This window comes from Motacilla alba, chromosome Z (genome assembly GCF_015832195.1).
Source record: "Motacilla alba alba isolate MOTALB_02 chromosome Z, Motacilla_alba_V1.0_pri, whole genome shotgun sequence".
Lineage (NCBI taxonomy): Eukaryota > Metazoa > Chordata > Aves > Passeriformes > Motacillidae > Motacilla > Motacilla alba.
The window spans coordinates 22,910,920-22,933,633 of NC_052046.1; the positions used below are offsets into that span (position 1 = coordinate 22,910,920).

The following is a 22,714-nucleotide window of genomic DNA, read 5'->3' on the forward strand; positions in this document are numbered from 1 at the left end:
CTTGTGGTTTAAGTACTTTCTGCTCATTGTTTCTTTTTATAGCTTCCTGTGAAAAAAAACCAAACAACAACGAAACTACGAGTTTGAAAACAAGGGAGACGATTGTTTTACTGGGTATGACTGTGACCAGCATGCTAATTTTACATTTCTGACACACACATCTAATCTAACCTAACCTGTCATGTTTGTTTGTTTGTTTGTTTACAAACCAACCAACTAGACCATTTGTATGTGATCTTGTTGTAACAGGTCATAAAAAAGTCGAAATGTAGTTCACAGAAGTTTTTCGACATTTGGGGAAAGGAGCTACGTGCATTATTGTTCTTTCAGCATATTTCATTGTAGATTCAACTGTTTTGAAGCCCTCCTGCATACAAGACAGTGTCTGTGGAATACAGGGAATTGGGGTGTGCACGTGCTGCAAGCAGTATTTCGCTCCAGTGCAATGCTACTGTACAATTTCTGTAGTTTTTTATTGGGAGGCAAGCTACTGGGCATATCCTAGGTAAAAGAACTAAGACTCTGCTAAATGCTTTAGAATTTTTCTGATAATTTGTTAAACACTTCAGTGAATACTGGTGTTCTTCTTTTGTTATTCTAGTATTTTGTAAAGGCATTGGAGAGTTCAGTACAGCTGCAAGGACTCAGAAGCCTTAAATCACACTGCCAAGGTCATGATCATGATGAGCAAATACAAATATTTCTTACAGGGAAGGAATTACCCTAAGTTTGGTTTTGAAACTGTAAAAAAAATAAGTGTTTAGCTGCGCCATACCAAGAAAGAAAAATAAAAAATAATAACTTTGCCCTCTAATATCTTCTGCTTCCTATGTTCCCTTTCCCTAAACAGAATAGCAGATTTTGATTATAGTAAAAAAGGAAAAAAGTAGTTCTTTCCTTTCCTGCAAAAAAACATGCACAGTAAACAAATGTGAATGTTCTTGAAGCCAAAGACACACACCTTGAACAGAGAGGAACAGAACTGCCACCAGCTGTGGCATCTCCTGCACCAATCTGTATATGTCTCTTCCAGTCCAGAGGAAACTGAATTTTCTGTAAATTTTGGTGAAAGATAAGCAATTTTTTCTTGTGATCTGTCCAGAATTACTCAGGCAGTATCTTAAAATAATGCTGCAAAACAGGGATCACCTTCAGTGCAGAAGACACCAGGAATGAAGCCAGTGGTGACAGCTTCACCATCAAAGCCTGGTGCATGCTGAGTTTTTCCAAACACAAAGGCGAGCATTTGATGTGGATCTCAGCCCTACAAGGGCAGAACCTGCAAGGGCACAGATCACAAATTGCAGCTGTGAGAAGACAGCCTGCTGCAAGGAGGCTGCTGAAGCAGTGCTGGCAGCTCTGACCTGGCTGTGCACATCTACCAGCTGAACCATCTGCTTGAACAGCCTCTCACTTCTGTCTTACAACAAAGTCTTCTTTCTAGGAGAGCTACTACTAAAGGAATCTAGATTTTGCAACAGCAGTTATGTCATCTCAAGCAAATTGATATTTTCACATCTCAATTCAGATGAGATCTTAATCCAAATAGTGAGTCACTCCAGTTAAATCTTTTCTTCTGTCTGTGCTGCAAATAGACCAGGCTGCACCAAAAAGCTTTGAGAGCTTCTTTTCTGTTACTCCTGCCATCATGACAGGTCAGGGGAAAAGTGATTACAGAAGCAAGGACTCAAATGCTTCATTTGGATTTTGGTTTTTACCTTGGTAAGTTTTTGTTTACCCTAGTGGAATAAATGCAGTATATACTAACCAGTGTATTCTTGGAATTTATCCTATGCAGAGCACCAGATAGATCTGTTAGCTCGTATTCTACATAATGAATTAAATTGTAAAAGATAAGCAATATTCCAAAAGAAACAATCCCTTACTTTTTCTAAGGATGGCATTCACTGAACACAGATTAATGAGTTTTATTTCCAGTTTCCTTAAAATTGTATTCGCTGACATAAAGATAAGAAAGGGAGCCTGTTGTGCCATTTTGGTGCAAAAGATGCCAAACTGATGACCTGCAAGTGTTGTAGACACCGTTCATCCAACAGTGCTGGGAGACTGTCAGGGTTCTGGGTGTGCATTGAAGCTATTTTGCTTTCCATTTGATTTATTCAGTAGATTGTGGAATTTGTTACAGTTTATGCTTTTTTCATAAAGCTCTGAGATAATAATTTTTGAAATTTACCTTTAATAGAAGTTTTCTTTTTTATTTTTGCTGGTTAAATAAAGTAAGAATTTTGGTGTCCTTAGTCTTATATCTGTCAAAATAGATAAATCTCCTGATTCAACTTTTATTCAGGAAGAATGTAAATATATATATATATATATATATATAAATGTGTGTGTGTGTGTGTGTTTGTGTGTGTATATATATATAAATAAATATATATGTATATATGTATATATTTACAAATATACAGAAGACAAAATTTCAGCTGTGTCAGATAGCACAATTTTACACATTGTCAGAGATCTGGAGCTTAGTAATGGGTAGCAGTCATTGGAAAACATTTCAGAATGTTAGGCAGTGCTTCAGTAGGGAAAAAACTCAATCCCCTCCGTCCCCAAGCCTGTTTTATAGATTATAATGTTGGTCTTTCTACCTGCATGTTTTTGTCCTCTCTATATTTAAGTAGTCAATTTTGATTTATTTTCCTTATTTTCTCTCCCTTGATGCTTTGGACATCTCATAACTCTATTGCTCAAAAGTGAGAAAAAATTGGACTAAGCATCTTAAAAAAAAACAAAACAAAAAAAAAAAAAAAAAAAAAAACAAAAAAAAAAAACCAAAAACCAGAGAAAATGTGAGTTCTTTCAGTATATTTTGTTTTAGGCTGAAATGGTTTTGTTTATTTGATTGTATTATCTGAACTTTTTATTCTGCAATCTTAACATAACCAAAGAGAAAAAGACTGGCAAAAGAACATGCCCTATTCACCTGAGATAAAGGTAAATATTCAATTACATAAACTGGGACATTTCTCCTAGATTGGGGAGTCATGGTACAAAATTTTGAGTAAAATTCTGATAAGTTTAAGTACATGTATAGTCTGAATGATGATTTTTTTTTCAGCTTTATACATGCTATTAATTATTTATTCAAATCTAATTAATTTTGCTTCTGATGAAATTAGTTGGTTTTTAGGATAGCATTTATTAGGAAACAAGATAAAATTTATAATTTGCAACCATGTATTTTAAAGAACCAATTAATGCTAGTAATAATCGGTATCGACATACAGAATGCAATGAGTGCCATACAGAATGCAATGAGTGCACTGTTTAAATTGGTTTTAAACAGCAACTTCCATGATGGACAGTTAATGAAAGTGTTTCTTGTACTGTTCATCTAATTTTGCCATGAAATTCTGTGCTTGCATAGAACTTGAAATGCAGTAAGGAGATCTAGTAGATAATCTTATTTTTAAAGATAAGTTTAAGAATTCAGTTAAATGTTTGAAATTCACAGAGCAGACAGACTTCCATAAAGCTTATAGTATGCAGGGACTTTTTTCTAAGTAATAATTTTCTGTCTATTCCTTGGGAGATCTTCAGATATGCATTTTGATTCATTTGCATTTCCCATTGGGAAAGACATAATCAAGAACTTTCTACATTTTGGCAACACTACAATCAGATGTTACCCTCCTACCAGTCCGTAGACTGCATTTGCTTTCAAAAGCACTCAGTTCTCAGTCACTGAGAGCTGAAAGAAATCAACCAACCCAATATGTAAAAAGGTGGGGTGGTCTGTGGTGAAGTAAGTCCACTCTCTACAATCTAGTGGGACCTGTAAATATCTGTAGCTTCATCCTCTTCAATGAGGTATGTGTTTTGGAGGTCATCTGCCACAGATATTAGGAGTAAGTTTATGTTCCTCTCTGAAGCACAAGTGGAGAAAGCTAGTCATAGAGCTAAGTTTGTTTCTTTACAGATGAATTTCTTTGAACCTGTTTTGACATGTTGCTGTGGTAATTGCCTAATTTAGCAGTGGTTACTGTAGGAAAAAACCCTGCAGTTTAATACCTAAACCATTTCTCAGTGAGCAGAAAATCAAAGTCACTATTGGAGATGTGACCATGTCCACAGTCCTCCTTTGTGGAGAAGGAAAGGTACATCTGCCTGTGGTGTGTCAGGGGTAGAGATTCAAAGTGACGCAGGAATAGCTGAGGTTTGTGTTAGAAGGATGACAAGAAAAGTGTTTGGCACAGTGCAAGACACTGCAGAGTATATTAAATCTCCAAAGTTTTAGGATTTCTAGTGGCAGCATTGAGGTTCAGTTTACTACAGACTGTTTCAGTATTGCTACAGACTTCATTACATGAGTGAGGAAACATCTCATCTGGAGGACTGGGATGGTTATTTATGCATTCTTCCCTTTTTTTGCCTATGCATTTATATGGCAGTAAGGTGAGTCTTTACCAGATCTATATGCATATCCCCATACAGGTCCAGTTTTAGTTTGCACATTAAGTGTTTCTGTGACACAAGCCACATGGTATCAGAGACAGAGGCATGACAGCATTTTAGGAGAAAGTGAAGCTGAGAAAGATGGCACTTTTTTTTCCACTCTAGCCCTTTTCAGTTTCTACAAACATTTGTTAGTTATTAATTTTCGTGGTTGTATACATTTTAAGGACAGAAAAGGACTGTTAGCTATATCTAGTCTAGCAAGTCAAACTGCATTAAAACAAGCAAGAATTTTGCACATGGCTCAACTTGTAAAATTATCTTCAATCTTGGCTTTAAAATTAAATCCAGTTGCTAGAATCAATAATCTGTTAATTTTTGCTTCTTGCTCTAAAATGGGGTTTCCAGAATTTCAGCTATTAGTCTAGATTTTTCCAGGCTCTTTGCAGTGAGCTTCCATTTTAGAGATCCCAACTAAACCCTGCATTCCTGTAATTATTGATATGCAGTATTGAAAATATGTCATTTTAGTTCTTCTCTTTGGCCACAGTCAAGAGGTTAACCATTAATAATAACTATAGCTCACATTGAGTTGATGTGCATGGAGATATGCCAGTGTCTGTGTACTTTGCCTTTTCCTGGATAAAAGGTATTTCGAGCACTCTTTTCAAGTTTACTGTTATATGTGGTGCCGAGGTACTTCAGACATCCTTGCCTGTATAGAAACAGCAGCTCTGATCCATCACAGCCCTTTTCACTTACCTAAGCTGAGGAGACACTGCTGGTTCTCCTCAGCTCAAGTACAATGAAAAGTCACAGTCAAGGTGTTCCTGTAATGTACACACATTTTATGCATTACTGTGCCGAGGTGCTTGTCTGTATTGATTGTTTTTGAATGGCGTTTCACTTTCAGTTTGAATTAAGAGGAACAAGAATGATTACATACGTTTTGTGACAAGATAGGTTCTCCATCTCATCAGACACTGCTGTCATAGCAGGTAGTTTGCTTGAGCTGTGTGCCTTGGTGCAAAAATCCTGTTGTGCCAAAAGTGTGTCCTTTCCTTACTGAGGGAGTGTTACACATCATGAACCTGGGGAGCAGTTGATACCTGTCAGGTGTCTTTCTAGCTGGCAGCAGTCTGGAAGGACTCATGTAGAATATTGTTTGCAGTGAGTAACAGTGCAAACAACTCTGGGTCCTTCCTGCTCAGAAAGGTCTTGGATCTACAGCCTTAGGTCTCATCTCAGCAGAAGAATGACCCACCCCTGGCTGTTCAGACAGGCTGGAGGTCCATAACCTTTGTGATTGCTCTGCTAACAGAGCCACAAATGTGAAAGGAGATACTGCAGTGGTTTCCTTTGGGGAATTAACTGAAATGGTATTTCCTTCATTCAAGGAACCAAGGCTGTTTGCAGGGCTGTCTGCTTTGTCTAAGGGCAAATGAGGAACCCAATATGGTATTCCATGTTGGCCTAACTTCAATAGCGACATCCCATAGGTGCCTTTCTCTTAAGCTTGTTTGTCTAAAACAGCTTCTCTTCCCTCCAGTTTGAAAGACTGTTCTTTCCTAAACAATCCTCAGGTCTTTGATCTGCTGTGTTTGTGAGGCTTTTCCTGAGCTAGTTTTGTCTTTTTAATAAGCAATTCCCTAGAGTTTGCTGAGAAGTGTCACAACTGAGTCATTCTTTCCTTTCCTGCCTGTTTTTCTCACTAGTCTCATATTAAACAATAATGAGTGTATTAGTATAATACATATCTTAGTACAATATTAATAAATTATTAAGAATAGTTCCAAATCTGTCACGATGAGCTCATGGGGGTGAACTGTTTTTTACAATAAGCACAGATTACATGTGGTTTTGGTCTGATGATCTAGCATATGCAAACACTATTAACTATTTAAATAGCCATAGTCTGGGTTCCTTTTGAAGTAAAAATCCTTAGTATAAAAATAGCAAGGATTTGTTGTATATATTAATATAAATATTATAAATATTAGTAGTTCCTTATTCCTGACTTCCCATTTTTCTCCTAACCTCCCTTTTTTTTCTGATCAGACTCCTTCAGGAGCTCTAGTTAAGAGTTTCATGAAGTAATCACAACACAATGAATATTTGAGTCTGCTTGCATATGTGATAATGTAGGTAACCAGGAAAGGGAGTTTCAGAGACTTCTGAAGATTGAAACTTCAGTGAGCTACCGAGGAATCAGACTAGGACAGAAAAGTCATGATTCTACTCCCACTTGGTAAATTCCTGAGCAGTTAGATATCACTATTGTAGCAAAGATTGCTCCCTTAGTGATGATTTTTGATGTGATGTGTAATTTTCTCCTGAGAAGCAACAATAGAAATACCACACATTAGCTTTTCTTAACATTGCAGGCTTTAATAAATTTTGGAATTACAAACGATCCAAAGTAAATTTTCAAAACACAAGGTAATGGCTGCAGATTTAAGGAATTTTGTATGTCAATAAATACAGAGCAATGGAACAAATCTCCAGCCTGAGAATTTGCACTTCAGAGGCAGTGCTGGAAATCTGAGTTAGCTTGATATCCTCTTAGTGGGGGGGCAAGAAGCAAAGTTTTGTCTGGATGAGAGAAGAGGGAAATGAATTCAGTGTTTAAATTTCCCCTGCAGTTGGTCTGAAAATTTGGAAACTTTCATTCTTGTAGTGATTTTTCAGTGATGTATTGGCCCCATTAAAGTCAGTGGGAGTTTTGCCATGGCTTTTAATGAGGTCAGAAAAAGAATAGTACATTTCAACTGCTTTTTTTTTTTAAGTTGGAAAGAAGTTTTATATTTGTTTATTTTACAGTGATGTATTCTAGAAACAGATCCCCCTGTAATTAGATGTCATATTCCATAGCATTTGCAAGATGAAATGGAATAAACATCATGTCCAGCTTCAGGAGGCCAGCAGTCACTGTTAAAATTATTTTCTTTTGTTTTATACATTTATTTTTCACTTGGTGTACATAATATTTAGGCACATGAGGGATAGTTTAATTAAAATTTTTCATCTACATTCCTTTGGTGTGGAGAGGCTGAAGTAAACAGGATAATTTAAAGGAAAGACAAGGAAATAGTGTTTTGATTAGGATATTGCAGTGTGTTTTGACTATTTTGAAAAATATTTTCATTTTCCATTTCATATCTTATATTGTGCCAGGAGGAATAAGACATGATGCATCATAAGTCTACATTCTTTCCATTACCAGTAAAATTCATCTGTTTAGGCTAATGTGTTTTCAACCACCTGTCACAATAATGCACTCATTAATATGCCTGTGCAGGTTTATAATGGTTAAATATTCATTAGATATGCAAATATTCACACTCTTTAATTCAGAAGTGAAGACTAATCAAAACTTTGCTCTTTGTTCTTCAAGTAAAAAGCTCTGTTCTGGAATGTTGTTTAGCTTGGCAATAATTTGATGAAAATTTGTAGGTGAATGGAGAATCCTTTGTTTATTCTCAGCTATTTGTCTGAAGCTGTGCAACCACTTCAGCTTTAAAGCACCTTCTCCATTTTGTTATCTGACACTGAATCTTTTTGATCACTTTGAAATGTGTTACATTTAGAAGATGAAACAAAGGCACAATGAATTGTCCTTCCCTCTTCTTGGTCCAGGTGCTTCCTGTGGTGAGTATCAGAAACTCACCACAGGAGTGCTTATCAGAAACCAGTGCCACCTGAGCTCCTCGTGGTCTGCAAAGAGAGCCTACACAAAAACCATTTGGGACAACTGGTCTTTCCCCAAGTACTAATGCTTGTTGCTGTTCTCTTGTGATGGGAGTGTGATTAATGTACTTCTTTTTACATTTGCAAGTTGCCTCAAAATGTGTGGGGTAGAAATGCAGAGGTGCACCTTTCTATCTCCTCACAAATGCTGCTTGTTGACTGCTCTGCTGCTTTGAAGACTGCAGGGAAGTTGGCAGAAGCCTGCCATCTCCTGAAGAGCAGAAGGAGTTCTTGTTAGAATGCTGAGAGGACCGAGTGGGAGGAGAAGTTTATTTACCAACATTTATCACTTACCCAGAAAATGAACAATCTCTAGTGCTCATACCACATTGTCTTAAGTGCAGTCCCTATTACCTCAGTGGTTTGATGGCTGCCTCACTTCACCGGGCAGGGTGAGCTCACAATTGAACAATTTGCTTGTCCAGTAACACCTAAGGATGGAAACTTTTTAAAGTGGGAGCTCAACCTGGGTGGGGGTCAGCTTGAGGTAATTGAGTCTTAGTGTGTGAGCCTCTTTGTTTTAAATAGTGAGTAAACATCAACACAAATAGGAGCCACTTCCACTCTTATAGTTCAAAGCATATTCAGAGAGTTTAGTACTGCTAATGAAAAACATTTCAGAGAAAGCAGAACCCAGGCTTCCAAGATTTGCACATTTTGCATTATAAGATGCTCAAGCTTGTGTATGGTAAACAAGATTTAGGAATTCCTCTGTGTGGTTGTACTTTGGACCCCAACAAACTTTAGAAGAAAATGTCTAACTGTGCTTGGATTTATTTTATAAACTGGGATGGCTTCAGCAGTCTGTGTGGCCTTCCATTCAGCTGTTTGCTTAAGCCAAGCCAAAAGCCACTTATCTAAAAACTATTTATTCTCACTCTTGAGACAGAACCAGACTGGAAAGGGCAAAAGCTGAATTGTCGTCCAAGTCTCAGACTTCAGTTAAATCATAAGGGGAGCATGAAGGACTGGCCACAGCATTGTTCTGCAAGGTACTTGTGGTTCTCTTGTACACTACTTGTTGGACACCTTTTTTAAAATAAACAGCCTCAGATTTCTATTTAGCAGCTGTTCCTTTCTATCTGCCTGGTATGCAAAAGCAAAACCCTGCAGCTCAACATCTTCAAAATCAAAACCTTAATTCAAATACTATTATTTGGATAAGCTTCTCACTTTCTGGTTTTGGCAGTGTAAGTAAAATAGAGGCAATTTTGTTTCTTTATCTCATTCAGAAAAATATATGTTGTTTATTTACTTTGAACATAGACATATTGTATAGTAAAAGGCAAGAGTTGAATAGTCCTAGCTAGAGATGTGAAAGTATGACTGGAGGCAGTGTATCTGGTTGTCAAAATTGAATCTTAAGAGAAAGTTTTGGCAATGTTTTAAGCTGGCTTGATTTGTTAGATTAAAATAAACAAAACAATTTTGCATTTGAGAACTCTTATTCTCTTCGGATACTTTGAGGATCTGATGTTCTCGTTGACATGTTTTCACTGTGTTAGACTTAACTTAATGCAGAACATGACTATGAGCATGGTTCTGGTAGCCAAGGTGAATGAGGCTGAAGGTTTAGTTTGAGCCATCCAAGAGCTGTGATGTCCGGACAAGGAATGTGGGTTATGTGGTGGGCCAGAATGGCACTGCCAAGACCCTCATGCTGCTGTGGTGTGTGGCTCATGTGGGGCAGTTGCTGTGCAGGGCTGTTTCCCAGCATGAATGGCCTCCTTCCCCACCAGTGTGATTGAATGCAGTAGTAAAAATAGGGAGAGGCCCGAATGACTATGAGGTGAGGCTACTTCTTGTAATCTGCTTCTTCAGCAGGAATTGCTTTGAATGAGTTAAAACCAAAAGGGTTAAAGAACCATTGTGTATTTTGAATTTGGGTTGTCAAAGCAAATATTTTGACAGTCTTTCAGAAGTGGATGCTGATTGCTGTGCTGTGAAGAACATACAGCTCTGTCATGGAAAAAACTTGTTGAGGGATGGGAAACTGGGAGGAAGAATAAACAGCTAGTTTTCAGCCTTGCAAGGGCCTGGTTTGAGTTTCTGCAGAGCAAAAATGGAGGGAAAAAAAAGCAGGGGTTGAGCAGAGAGAAGCTTCATGAAGCACAGTTATTTAGTAGAGCCTGTAGCTGGAAAGGCTTCTATGTATAGCACAAATGTATTGTTGGAGCCACAAGAGAGAATGGTTAGGTTCGTTGTGAAAGCCAAAGCAGGGAGGAGGTTGTTGGGAAGAAAAGGGGGAAGAGGTTGTTGGGAGGAAAAGGTTAACTATCTAATTGTGACTAAGCTAGAACTTGTTTTCAGTACTTCATCTGCAATCTTTCCTTACGAAGTCTCAGAAAGAAATGCCTCTGCCCCTCCTCTGTGCTTGCCTTCCTACTTTAAATGTTTTTGTCTGTCTCACAAAAAGGACTTGCTGGTAAGTGGTGCTCTCCTTTGAGCACGTCATTAGTGCCAGAAAAGCTTATGCAGAAGTTCTCCCAAGGATGAGGATACATTGGTTTTTGTATTAACTCTTGGTGTTTTACACCAGAGTACTCACTGCCTAGGAAAAGCCAAACCAAAGTATTTTCAATTGAATTGTAGTCCTCAATGACATCTACTACCTCACTTTTAGAAGCTGTAAAGTTTCCTTTAGTTGCACAACAGTGAAGTGAACTCCTGAGATTTGACATGGCCTCCATGTCAGCTTTAGACAGGCTGTTTTGTTCATGCAGTGACTTTTCCGGAGATACTGTCATAAAATTTTGCTGCAATCTATTGGGCTTACCTTTCAGTTGGGAAAGAACCCATGATTTGGTCTTTTCTTCTAGTATAGCATCCCATGTTTATTATCAGTGATACATTTTTATGGCTGCCAATGTTCATCTAGAATATCCACCTACCTAAGTAAATATGAACTTTGTTTTCATCTGTGTTCAATAAATGGTGTTTTATATCCAGCGGTACAGAGTCAACAGTAACAGCCATTATGGGTGTTCAGCTCTGACGTCCCTTCCACCTCACTGAAAATCCTGGAATTACAAAGATGAGGAGTTCATATGGGTGCAGTTTTTGCAGAGAAATACAGATTATAGAGCTTTCTGGAGCATATTTTAAAAAAAAGTAAAGGCATTTTCAATTAAATTCTCTTTAATCATGCAGATGACATCAGAAGACTATCGGTTTGTAGTGGACATTTTCTACATTCCAGTCATTATTTTAAATGGAAATACTGAGCAAATTAACTTTCTTTGGCAGGCTGACACTTCAGCTCTGTTATTACAAAAGGTGTATTCAAGCCATGAGCATGTCAGGTTGCTTGAAAACCAAATGCTCTCCCCCCCCAAAAATGGAAAATTAGCGGAACTGCTCACTATGTCTAAAGTCCCTTTTTTAAGGCAGTGCCATAACACTGAACTACAGGAGACAAATTCTGTTGTTGACGCATCAGCTTTAAGCCTCTTTTACCAAAGGAATCTGCAGATCTAGACAATTCACTACAACTAGTGCAGGGGGAGTAGAAATTGCTGGATGAAATCTTGCAGATGATTCACTATGTCTAATATAAGAGGGAGTAGAAATTTCCGGATGAAATTATGAATGTGTGAAGATGCATGTGTATGTTTCATTTTGCATTCAGTGGGGCTAATCTTGAACCACCCAACTCAGAACTCCTAAGAAATTAAATACCAACTCCATGACAAACCCAAAAAAAAATATTGGGGTTGCCTGTTTTTCTAGCATCTGGTGACTGCAGCAGCACAGCAGTGAGGTCCAGATCTGGTTCTTTACTCTTGCCTCCAGTTCAATGTCAGTATTTGGGGTTTGGTGAAGAAAACTTCAAAGTGCTACATTCTCATCATGGAGGGGGTAACATGAAGGCATTTCCTGCTCCCACCCTTGCTTTCAGGCAGCACTGTTCCAGTTCAAGAGCAGAGGTGTGTGGGATGACCTCTTTGTTATTTTGAGGCTGATGTTTGGATAGGAGTTGGAAGTATAGTGATCTCTGCCTCTTGTACTAAGATAAGTGTAACTCTGGGAATGTCATCGGCCACTGTTGAAAGGCATTATAATGGCTTGGGGAAAGCCCTGGGGAACATTTTGCTGCAGTCGCAGCATACACAGGCCTGTGCAGAGGGGGACTTGAGGGGAGTTGGGAAGCTCAAGGCTGACTGGCAACCCCTCTGACTAGGGCTTTTGGCCCCTTGGCAGTGACTGGGGCACTTTTCCGTGGATTCCTGTTTACTGTGGCATAAATCACCAGAGGCTGCCAGGGCTGGCAGCAGTTGAAGATGAGGTGTGTGACATACCTGCAGGCAGATTGTTTTCCTGAAACACTGGTGCAAACCTTGATCCCAGATCCAGGCAGGCACCACTCCTTGCAAAATCCAGGCTTCAAAGGGGTCACCACATGACAGGGTGAGCTGTCTGCAACTGTAATCTTGTTCACCTCTTCTTGAGGCGGGGCTGGCTCAGCTGCAGTCAGCAGAAACCCAGGAGGTTGGAACAAGGTTCCTTCAGCGCACCTAGGTGCCCACGGCATGTGGAACTGTGCTCAGCCTCTGTCCCGATGTCGGGTTGTGCTGCCTCCCCAAAGTGAAGGCACATCTGTGAAACTGCTTAAACACGTCCAAACATTTTGCTGGGTGACTGCCAGCACCCTTGGTAATTTGGACCAGAAGAAAATGATGGGGGTGTGGTGGTAGTAGTGGGTGGGACCGCTGGGTGTTACTGAGACCTTTGCTTGCAAAGTGTTTGACGAACACCCACCATGGTATAGGGCACAGCATATATTGTAAGTATTGGCAGCAGTGGGAGGGAGATTAATTACTACCCTGCAGCAAATCAGGGAGGTTTCCAGCAGGCTCTGTTTGACCAGCCATTGTTAGAGCTTTGTATGTTGATGTGAATCTTGTGCCAGATTTTGGTTTGTTGTGGGGGTGGAAATGACTTATTTCTCACTGCTGACGTGTTTTCTCTTTTCTTGTAGGTGTACGATGTCAAACAGTGGGCAGTCCTTGTAGCCTCCCCCACCAGCCTGCAGTGTCATGTGCCAGTATGAATGTTAAAAAAGAAACGCATACTTCGGAGCTCAGCATCCAAGAAAGAAAAAAGGAGGAACTAAACAGAGAGCAAATTATTGCACTGCTTGCAAGACTTGAGGCTGTTCACTTTTTCTCCTGAGAAGCTTCATCTTGGCCTTTGTGAGAGAGTTGAGACAATAGTCAGAGCAGCCACAGTGATTTTCTTAGGGTCCTTTTCCTTTTTTAATTTAATTTTTTCTCCCTTATGTCTGGATTCTAAGTGTGCTGCACTGATCACAAGCACTGGACATCAATATGTGTCATGTCATTGTAACATGTCGGTCAATGCTCTGGACTCTCCTGAGTATCGTGGTGGCTTTTGCAGAGCTCATTGCCTTCATGAGTGCAGACTGGCTGATTGGCAAAGCAAAGCCTTCAAGCTCCGAGGAGGTGGACAACAGAACGGGGGGACAGCAGGAGCCCTACCGTCCAACGCTGGGCATCTACGGGCGCTGCACCAGGATCTCCCACATGCAGTTCTCTAGACGAGACACGCTTTGTGGTCCTTACGCTGAAAACTTCAGTGAGATTGCCAGTGGCTTCTGGCAGGCAACCGCTATTTTCCTAGCCATGGGAATCATGATTCTCTGCACCGTGGCATTTGTGTCTGTCTTTACTATGTGTGTGCAGAGTATTATGAAGAAAAGCATTTTTAATGTCTGTGGGCTGCTACAAGGGATTGCAGGTACGTGCACTTTGAGAGCAACTAAACTTTTAATTTTGGGGTGATTCAGATGAAGAAACATAGCAATTCTGGCCTGCCTGCAGACAGAATGCATTAGGCAGACCCAAAGTGATTCTATATGCTGGTGTTTATTCAAACATAACTGAAATTTATAGCTATACAGCATGTAATACATTGACATTGGCAGCAGAATTGCAGCCTAATCTGTGCCAAAATGAACTGACCAGTGTTGCTTTTGTTTGCTGTTCATTTTTTTTTCCTCTGTTGAATTTCTTTTAGTTACAAAAACTTCTGTCCTTTGCTACCAGCAGAGAACAAAGTTAATACTCATATTAAGGCAGTCTGTCTCCCTCTCGCTACCTTAGTAATTTTTCCATGGACTGAAGGTAGTTTCCTTAGTGTCTCAAAGGCTTCATGACTGTGGTGAGAGTAAAAACCACCCTAGGGCTAAGAACTGGTTATAGTCGCACACCCAGTTCCTCCAGCATTTCATGTGAAGCAGCCTCCTTCAAAGCTGTGAGCTTGGCAAGTGATACCTTGAGATAAACCTTTCCTTTAGCCAGCTTATTGTTCAGCTGCAGTTACACAGCCCAGTGAGCTTGTCTTTTCACTGTTGAAGGATCAGCTGTGCTTTGCCTGAAAAGACAAATTTGTTCTAGAGATTTGGTGTTTCTGCTTAAACCCATAGATTTTACAGAGATTAAATCACTGTTAGTAAACCAACCCTGGATAGCCTTAGTTAGACAAGTATTCATTTTTCTGTAGTTGCCAATGAGCCACAGGGAAAACCTGTCTCATACACAGGTTTTCATCTTTTGTGCTCTCTGTGTGTGGTCATCTGGAGGAGTAGAGTGGTCTTCTGCCCTGCCTCTGGCAGTCCTCAGAGACCTGTGAGGAGGGAGGGAATGAACAGGGCCCCCTCCTCTTTTTATCTCAGTGGGGCTCTTAAGCAGATGTTTTCAATTTGCAAAATTATTTAATCACAACAAAAAATTAGGTTTTAACTTGTTTTGCTTGAAATGTGAATCCAGCTTTCCCCCTTCTCACCTCCACTGAGGTGGCCAAACATGTCTGTGATGGCTATCTCTAAATAGGAGATGTAATGATGGATATTCAGACCTTTATCCTAAGCTGGGTGGTTTCATTTGCTTAGTTGAGATGAGACTTAACATAATCTTATTCTAAATACACATGGGGAATTAGGTGAAGACCGACTTTACTGCCTGCTGCAACCCTCCAAAGCCAGCGTTACGTGCCAGGGACTGGCTGATGCTGCCTCCTGAAGCACTACCACAGTGGCTCTCACGGTTAGCTACTTCATTCATCTTCAGTATGGAAGCATAACACTTATTTCATGTCACCCACAATGTAAGGTTTGTGCTTCTGGAGCAGAATTATATCCCTAGATTGGCTAAAGATGCTTCTGTTCATATGATGTCATACAATTAGCATATCAGGTTCTTTAGATGAATATGAAAGGTTTTGCTGTAGTCAGTCCTGGTGTACAGAATTTGCGAGAAGCAGTGTGACAAGGAAGCAGCTTGGCAGTGCAGATTAAACCAGGGGAAGTTGTTAATTTCTTGCTTTCTCACTCTACACTTCAGAAATAATCCATGACTATTTTTCCAGGAGATGCAATTATTACTTGTTTTCTTTTGGAGGGGCATTTTTACGGGAGAGATTGATTAGCAGCATAAATAGTTCTTTGGCATGTCAGATTTGGGTCTTTTGAGAAGACCCTTTACTTAAAACTCTGATACGATCTCAAAATAACTAGTCTGTCACCTGCAATCAACAGGTAGAAGGTACTTGTGTTTTAGAGTAGTGTTCTGGAGACCATGCATTAGTGAGAAAATGCATGCTAAGTCAGTTTTATGTTTTATTATCAATCCAGCTGTACCCGTAATGGGATTTGCAACCTAAAACATTGAACAGTACACTAGACAAAGAATTTCGTATGTGTTACGGCTTAGATCAGTCCTTCTTGCGCTGTACTGAGCATAGAAGCACTTCCCTTCTTAAAATTCAGATAAATGACACAGCATGAAACTAGGTAAGAGAAAGGTCACCTTACTGAAACGTTGCTGCCAGTATTTACAGGCAGGCATCTTGTGGCTCGCAGTTAGTTTTCCCAAGATTAATTTTATTGGGTCCACTGCTACTTTTGTTCCAGTAGTATTACAGCATCTGCTTACTTAGGGACAATTATTTTTCTTTTGACTAATGATAGCTGCTAATTTAAACTTCGTCAGTTCCTGAGTTTTGAAATTTTTTTTTTAAGCAAGTTGCTCAAGAGGGGTAGTTATCAGCATGGCTAATTCAGACAGGGGTTATGATAAATAAACTAATGCCCTGACCAGAGAACAAGTTATAACCCTGCCTTAATAATTTTAAGCATAGCATCATTCTTTCTAGTGTGAACAATTATATTTTTAGTAAGTGTACAAGAAGAATTCACAAAATAATTTTGTTAATCAGCCTATATCAGTACAATATTTGCAAGTATGTCAAACATCTCCTTTTTAAACATGAAATGCCCACATGGTAGAGTCATCTACAGGAATTCAGGATCTTGCAGACTTAATATCATTTAAAATCTCTGTATCTTTGCAGTAGAGATTTAGTATAATTAAAAACATACAACAACCTAATTTATTCCTGGAATTCATCATGACAAAACAATAACAGACACCGGATATATCTTTCCAGTCTAGCAGGATGAGTTGTGGATGATGCCTACAGTGAAATTACAGAACAGAAAGCAACATCTCTTCTGTTATGGCCCTTGGACAAATGTACAAACTGTCATTTAGATCAACAGGAGGAAGCCATACAAGTATCTGGACCGTAGGGATTCTTTTATTATTTTTGTGGCAGAAAATGAGAAATACAAGGCCATAAAGGAAGAAAATATGGCTGCTTTTTAATCTCCTGTAATTCCTTGTTACTTCTACCACTACTTTCAGACTGCAGTGCCTTTTATTCTGCAGCTGTAGAAACAGTAATCAATAGCCCTGGTTTTGGAGATGTTTGAAGGTTGTTTCATCTGGATAAGCACATTTTCTGTGCATTAGAGAGTGCAGAGAATGGAGACATGTAATTGAACAGATAATTACTATCCAGCAGCAGGAAGACCAGGCAGACTTTCATTTGTATGTCTTTTTAGGGAAAGTATTCTACTTTTAGTCTGTGAATCACTTGAAATGCAGAGGCTGGAGGAGAAAGAATATTATTACATGCTAACTGACAAGAATGAATTCAAAGTAAATTTTAACAGTAATCATGTAGCTATAGGAAGTAAATAATTGGAGATCTGGTACTGACATATCTTGATATGTCTATAGTGTAGTTGGGTATGTATTTACAAGTCTTATTTGGGCTTGTGTACTTCACTTTGTTGCTAAGTAATATAATATAAACATAACCTAGCCTTAAAGGAAGGTGGGGAGAGCTTAGGACAGAGCCTAAACCAAGTTTGGCTTTCATCTCTGATAGTTTCCTTTATGAAGTTCATAATCAGCAACTTGGCTTCCTTTTTTGGCCTCTGCCATGGCTGGGCAGACACAACCCCTTCCCCACAGCCACTGTCTGCCTGAGCCACAATGCACCAGCAGCACCCTGACTGCACACCATGGGGAGGAAGCTAAATGAGCTGCATCAATATTATATCAACCACAGAACTTGAGCAAGCCCCTGTGGTTTTCTGTGGGGAGCTTGACATCATGTGCCTGCAAAGGCTTTGGGGAGAGCAGTGGGGAAATGGAGCTGACACATCAGGAAGGCTAATGGGTTTGGGAGTTCAGTTTCTTTAACTTCTGTTTTACTGTGCTGGAGCAGGGCTGCCTTGCCAGGAACATTTACCGAAAGAGGATAAAATAGTTCCTCTCCTCTAAAATCCTTCCAGGATGCTGATGGCTTCATCTGGAAGGCTTCTCATGGGTCACCCCCTTCTCATCTCTTCTCCTGTTCACAGTCCACTGTCTCCTAGCTGTAATGGGGCTTGACAGAAGAATGTAAAAATTGGGTTGCATCTGTCAGAAGACCTGTGTCCCAAGTGCACACCAAGGAGTGTCTCTGGTTTATTCAGGTGACTATGTGGCTGCATTTTGCTGTCATGTGGCTTAGCTGGCTGTGCCACTGGCATCTTTAACAGGTAGATGTCCAGTCAGCCAAAGCAGAGGTTTGTGTTTGCAAAGGCTGCTGCAGGCAGGCCAGAGAACATTAAGTTGCCTTGGATGCTTAGTTGAGTCTGTCTGTTTGGGCCCAGATGCTGCAGCTTTGGGCCTCTCTCTGTCACCCCAGAAGTTTCTCCTCCAGCATTGCTGGGGAATGGCTCATCTTCTTCTTTTCCAAGATACGAGAGGTTTGTTTTTCCCCCTGACTGCTGCCCTGCTCAGTCCCAAGCCATGATAGCTCTTCCACAGTACTTTCTCTTCTCAGGTATCTCAAGAGCTCTTTCTTCTGACCTTTTCATGATTTTTCTCTATGACTGTCCATGTCTTCTCCTTTTCCCTTCTTTGTATCTTGGAGGGTTCCTCCATCAGGAGAGGCTGCAGGACCTTGGCAATAGTTCAGTTCCAGGAGTACAACTTCACCCTCGAATGCAAAGTAACTTCTCTGCAGCTTTCTAAAATGAAGAGGTGAAATTCAGTTTCAAACCAGCTGTGTGTATAACAGTCTGTCTTCTCTGCTGAAAGAGTTTGTTTTACATCTCTTGAGCTGAGAAATTGCTCAGCCTGTTATAGTTACTTGGCATCGTTTTCATTTTGGGAGGCTGGGTGATTAGGAAGATGGCCTGAGCAGAGTGTGATAAGAACCATCTGAAGGTGATGAGGATCTGGAGCTGATTGTGGGGGTGGGTGAAGTAGGATCCAGCCACACAGGGTGGGCTTATGGTGTGTGCAGCCATGCAACTGCAGACTCCTGGCTGCTGGAAGTTAAGGAGGCCAGTGGGAGTTGCGGAGGAGGAAGCTGAGGAGGAAGTGGGAGGTCAGCCAGGCCTTTCATCATAGAGGGGAGAAAAAGCAGGAGACACAAGCTGTGGTAGAAGGGGCATGAGGCTTCTAGAGCTCTTTCATATTCAAGACCATAACAGAAAAGGTTATGGTAGTTGCAGCATAGTTTAGGATATTTGTTTATAGGTGGCATCATGCTGTACAAAGGCATTATTTTGTCTGAGAAAGAGACAAACTGGTGAATAAGGAAGAAGGCACCTTGTGAGCTGATGTTGCCTGCAGGCAGTGGAAGCTGTTGAACAGCCAGGGAGCCCAAGCACTAGGAGAACAAAGCAAGAGTGATTTTGCCCTTGAAGGCAAGGAAACTTCTTGTTTGTCTTTCTAAAATGCAGTGCATACATTTTTCAAAAAGCATATTTCCTCTTTGGATTCAGCTCAGAGTTTTTCTTTTCTGATGCTAGAATTCTGAATTCTTGGGGTGGGAAGAAAGAAAAAAGGGAGGGGAGAGGGATTTCTGATGGAAATCGTGACAGTCTGAACTGCTTTTGCTGTCTGCGGTATAGTGCTTCCTGTAACCTATATGGCCCAATGCCAGCATGATATCTAATACATACTTGCCTGCTTAAAGTTCAAGCAAAGGGGACTGCTGTCTTGGAATATGCCAGGGAAGGAAAACTGAGTTCAAGTGCTAAATTGCTGTTGAGCCTGGGGGAGACCATTAGTAACTTCAAATAAATAAAATGCGTTTTTCAGTGTTTTGTTAGATTCGGAGGTCGACTCATCTGCTGCATTATCAAGGTGTGCACTTGAAAACCAGCACTCACACAGCAGATTAAAATGAATAGAAAAATAAACAAAAATTTCAGGCTTTAGCAATCAAGTTTGCCAGTTGATTATCTTGGCAAGCATAAATCTCTTCCAACAAACAGTGTGAGAGAGACTCCCATGCTAGCCACTGAGAAAGATTTTACCTGTGGCCATGTGCTCACCGAGGTCTCTTACTTCTACCAACGTAGGTGAAATGCTGAGCACTTCTTTACACCCCTGCCCTGGTGGTGTGGGAAAGAGTGCTGGTGACCCCAAGAGGCCATGGGGATATAAGGAGGGCACAAGAGCTCTGTTTCTGTCAGATTTTTGGTTCTAGGCCTCAGAGCCAAGACAGATGCTGCTGTTTGTATATAGAATGCAAACACAAAGAAAACATTTAAACTTAGCAAATGCTGTGTTCTCACTCAGACACAGAAAAAAAGATGAAAGGAGCTCATTCAAGAAAAGGGGCTGTCTTTCGTTGAGCTTTTGTCTTTGGTGTTCTGATGTGTTGGTGAGAAGTAAGTGGATTTGAGTTGTGCTTTCTTACCCAGTACAGATGCCCTGCACTGTGCTGCTGAATAGCTCATGAAGCCACAGGAAATTCTCCCCTTCCTGCATCTCCATTTGCCTTTTCCTTCAGGCTGAGTCCTGGTTCCTCTGCAGCTCCTCTCCCCCACGCCCAAAACTGGAGTTTTATTTGTACTACGGGATCAGTATTGAGGAAATGTGAGGCCATGAAAAAGGTGACCTGCAGCCCTTTTACCTCTGTTTAAACTGAGGGAGGTGGTTGTTTTGGCCTCCCTTTCTGAGCTGTAGTCATATTTCATTGCCTTTCTGCTAATCCAGCATGAGTGATTGGTGGTTTGTAGGCAGTGGCACTCACTGGTTGAACAGCAGTGGAGAAGGTTATGGTGAGTGGTAGGAAATAGATGGGATCTTGGCCCCTGCTTCTTTCAAGAACAGAATATTTAATATGGCCTTTCTTTCCTGATTCAGAAGCCTCCTTGAATTTACCACCTAAAACTGAATTTCTCAATTAGGAGCATTGACTGAGCGTTTTATTGGGTCATCCTAGATTAAAAACACTTAGTGCTTTTTTGGGTAAAATGTGAGAGGTGGCTGTGCCTGAGCAATGGCCCAATGAGTGAAGAGTCTTTGTTTATTTCTGTACTGCTGAAAAATGTAAACATTTGGCTTTTCCCCTGTAAATTGCTTTATCTTGCCTTAATTGCTTCGGTTGACAGCCACCACATGGGAGCCTCCAGAGTGTGGTGACTTTACGTGGCTGACAGCCAGCAAAGAGGCAGCAGTGTCACTTCAAGGCTTGGGACTGATTTTACTTTGAGTCTACACATTTTCTTCCCTCCCAACTAATGGGCACTCTCACCACATACATAAAAATTATTAAAAACTAATGGTGAATTTACTATCTCCTCTCTTAAAAACAGCAGTGTGCAGGCTCACTCTTTACTTCAGAGAAGTCTAAGCAGTAAGATCATACCAATATAATAAACAACCCCCAAATTCCTAACATTGGGCTAATAGACTGAGTTATTTTGTGGCTTTTTTTGGGGGTAGTAAAACATAATGGTTGAGTGTCCCACCAGTAGTCCCCTGCACTGTGTTTCTATCTCTGTTTCCAGATTGCAACAGCCCTAATGTCATCAGAGATTTGCATAGGTTTGGTTATGAATAAGTGTCTACGATTTGTGTAATATATGGGAAAAGAAACATGAGAGTCGGGACCTTATCCTGTTCCTCAGCTTGGGGAAGGCAGTGATTAGGGAAATGCTTTTTTCTTCTGGTGTGTGCATGCCCTGAGACAATTCTAAAGGGAAAAAGAAATCATCCGCGTGGGTTTTAAGCCATCCCCTGGTTGTCGTATTAAACTATTAATTCTTCTGCCGCAGCTTAGGGTATCCCAGATACACTGAAATCTATATATGTGAGCATTCATCTGCAGTGATTGAAGGTATGAAGGTGAGCACTTGCCTCAGTGCACTGCCTGCTGGCAACCCTCCCCCTCTTAACAGCCATGCTTTCAACATGCCCCAAAACACATCTGCTTGTGTTAGCTTGCCCCAACTGTGATGTCCAGGTAGGATTTTTAAAACACTGATCTTCATAATGCTGTGAATTTATCTTTTGTTTCTCATGCAGCATTTTTGAGTGCGCCAGAGGCCATTTCCAAGACACTAGGACATGCAAAGTCTCCCCTTTCTTTCTGGACAAAGACCTATTTGTCTCTGGTCAGCTGCTTGCATTTGGTGGGTCTGGTAGCCATCCAGGGGGCTGAAGAGCAACTGCAGAGCAGGTCTGGAGCCCTGTGCTGTGGGCACTATAAGCAGTGGTCCATTAGCTCCTCATGCTTCTCCTATAGCCAGAGTGGAGTGCTAGATACACTATGTCAGCAGGCCTGAGCCCATCTCTTGAGCTCTAATCTGATTAAAATGATACTACTGACTTCACAGGCTGAAGGTGTCTGTTGTGCAGCTGCCAAGTAGGAGGCTGCTTCTTCACCTGTCTGTCAGGGAGCAAAGTGATCAAAAGTGCATGAGTGGTAAGCTGGTAGCATCCCTGCTGGGTTTGTCAGGAAAAATTTGCATATAGGAAAGCCTTCTTGGCTTAAGCTACACTAGTATATTTGTACAGATATTTAACACATGAAATGTTCAGGTAGCATATTGACACATGTGGAAATGTGAACAATAAAGGCAGGGTGCCTGGCTGATGCAGTGTCCCTAGACTGATTCTTAATCCCCTGTGGTTTTGCAGAAGATTAAAACAATCAGAATCAGTGCCAGTGGGGATGCAGCCCTCCTGCACAGCACTGCAAAGCTAGTCTCTCCCTGCTTTTACCCTTTTACCCTTTTTCTTTTCCTCTCTTAAAATGTTGCTGCTCAGTTGTGCAGCTCCATAGGAGCCTGTTCCAGTGCCACCTCACTGATCACAGCTGTTTAATTTCCTGTTTCTTCAGCAGTATTTAAAAGCTTTTTTTACTATTTTGCTAGGAAATGAGTAGATAG

The 22,714-nt window shown here is 40.6% G+C and overlaps 1 protein-coding gene across 8 annotated transcripts in view; it reads left to right on the plus strand.

The window, feature by feature from the left end:
• The window catches only part of LHFPL2 (LHFPL tetraspan subfamily member 2), a 121,768-nt gene that overhangs the window by 89,968 nt on the left and 9,086 nt on the right, over positions 1-22,714 (plus strand). For 4 of the 8 annotated variants that reach the window (XM_038124163.1, XM_038124164.1, XM_038124161.1 and 1 more), the window contains one exon: positions 13,145-13,923. In XM_038124163.1, coding sequence (XP_037980091.1) covers positions 13,494-13,923 — 430 coding nt within the window. In that variant the 5' untranslated portion in view covers positions 13,145-13,493. Of the gene's footprint in view, positions 1-42; positions 115-138; positions 1,723-9,049; positions 9,159-12,897; positions 12,950-13,144; positions 13,924-22,714 lie in introns of those variants that run through there. The other 4 variants (XM_038124166.1, XM_038124167.1, XM_038124162.1 and 1 more) reach the window with 4 other exon arrangements.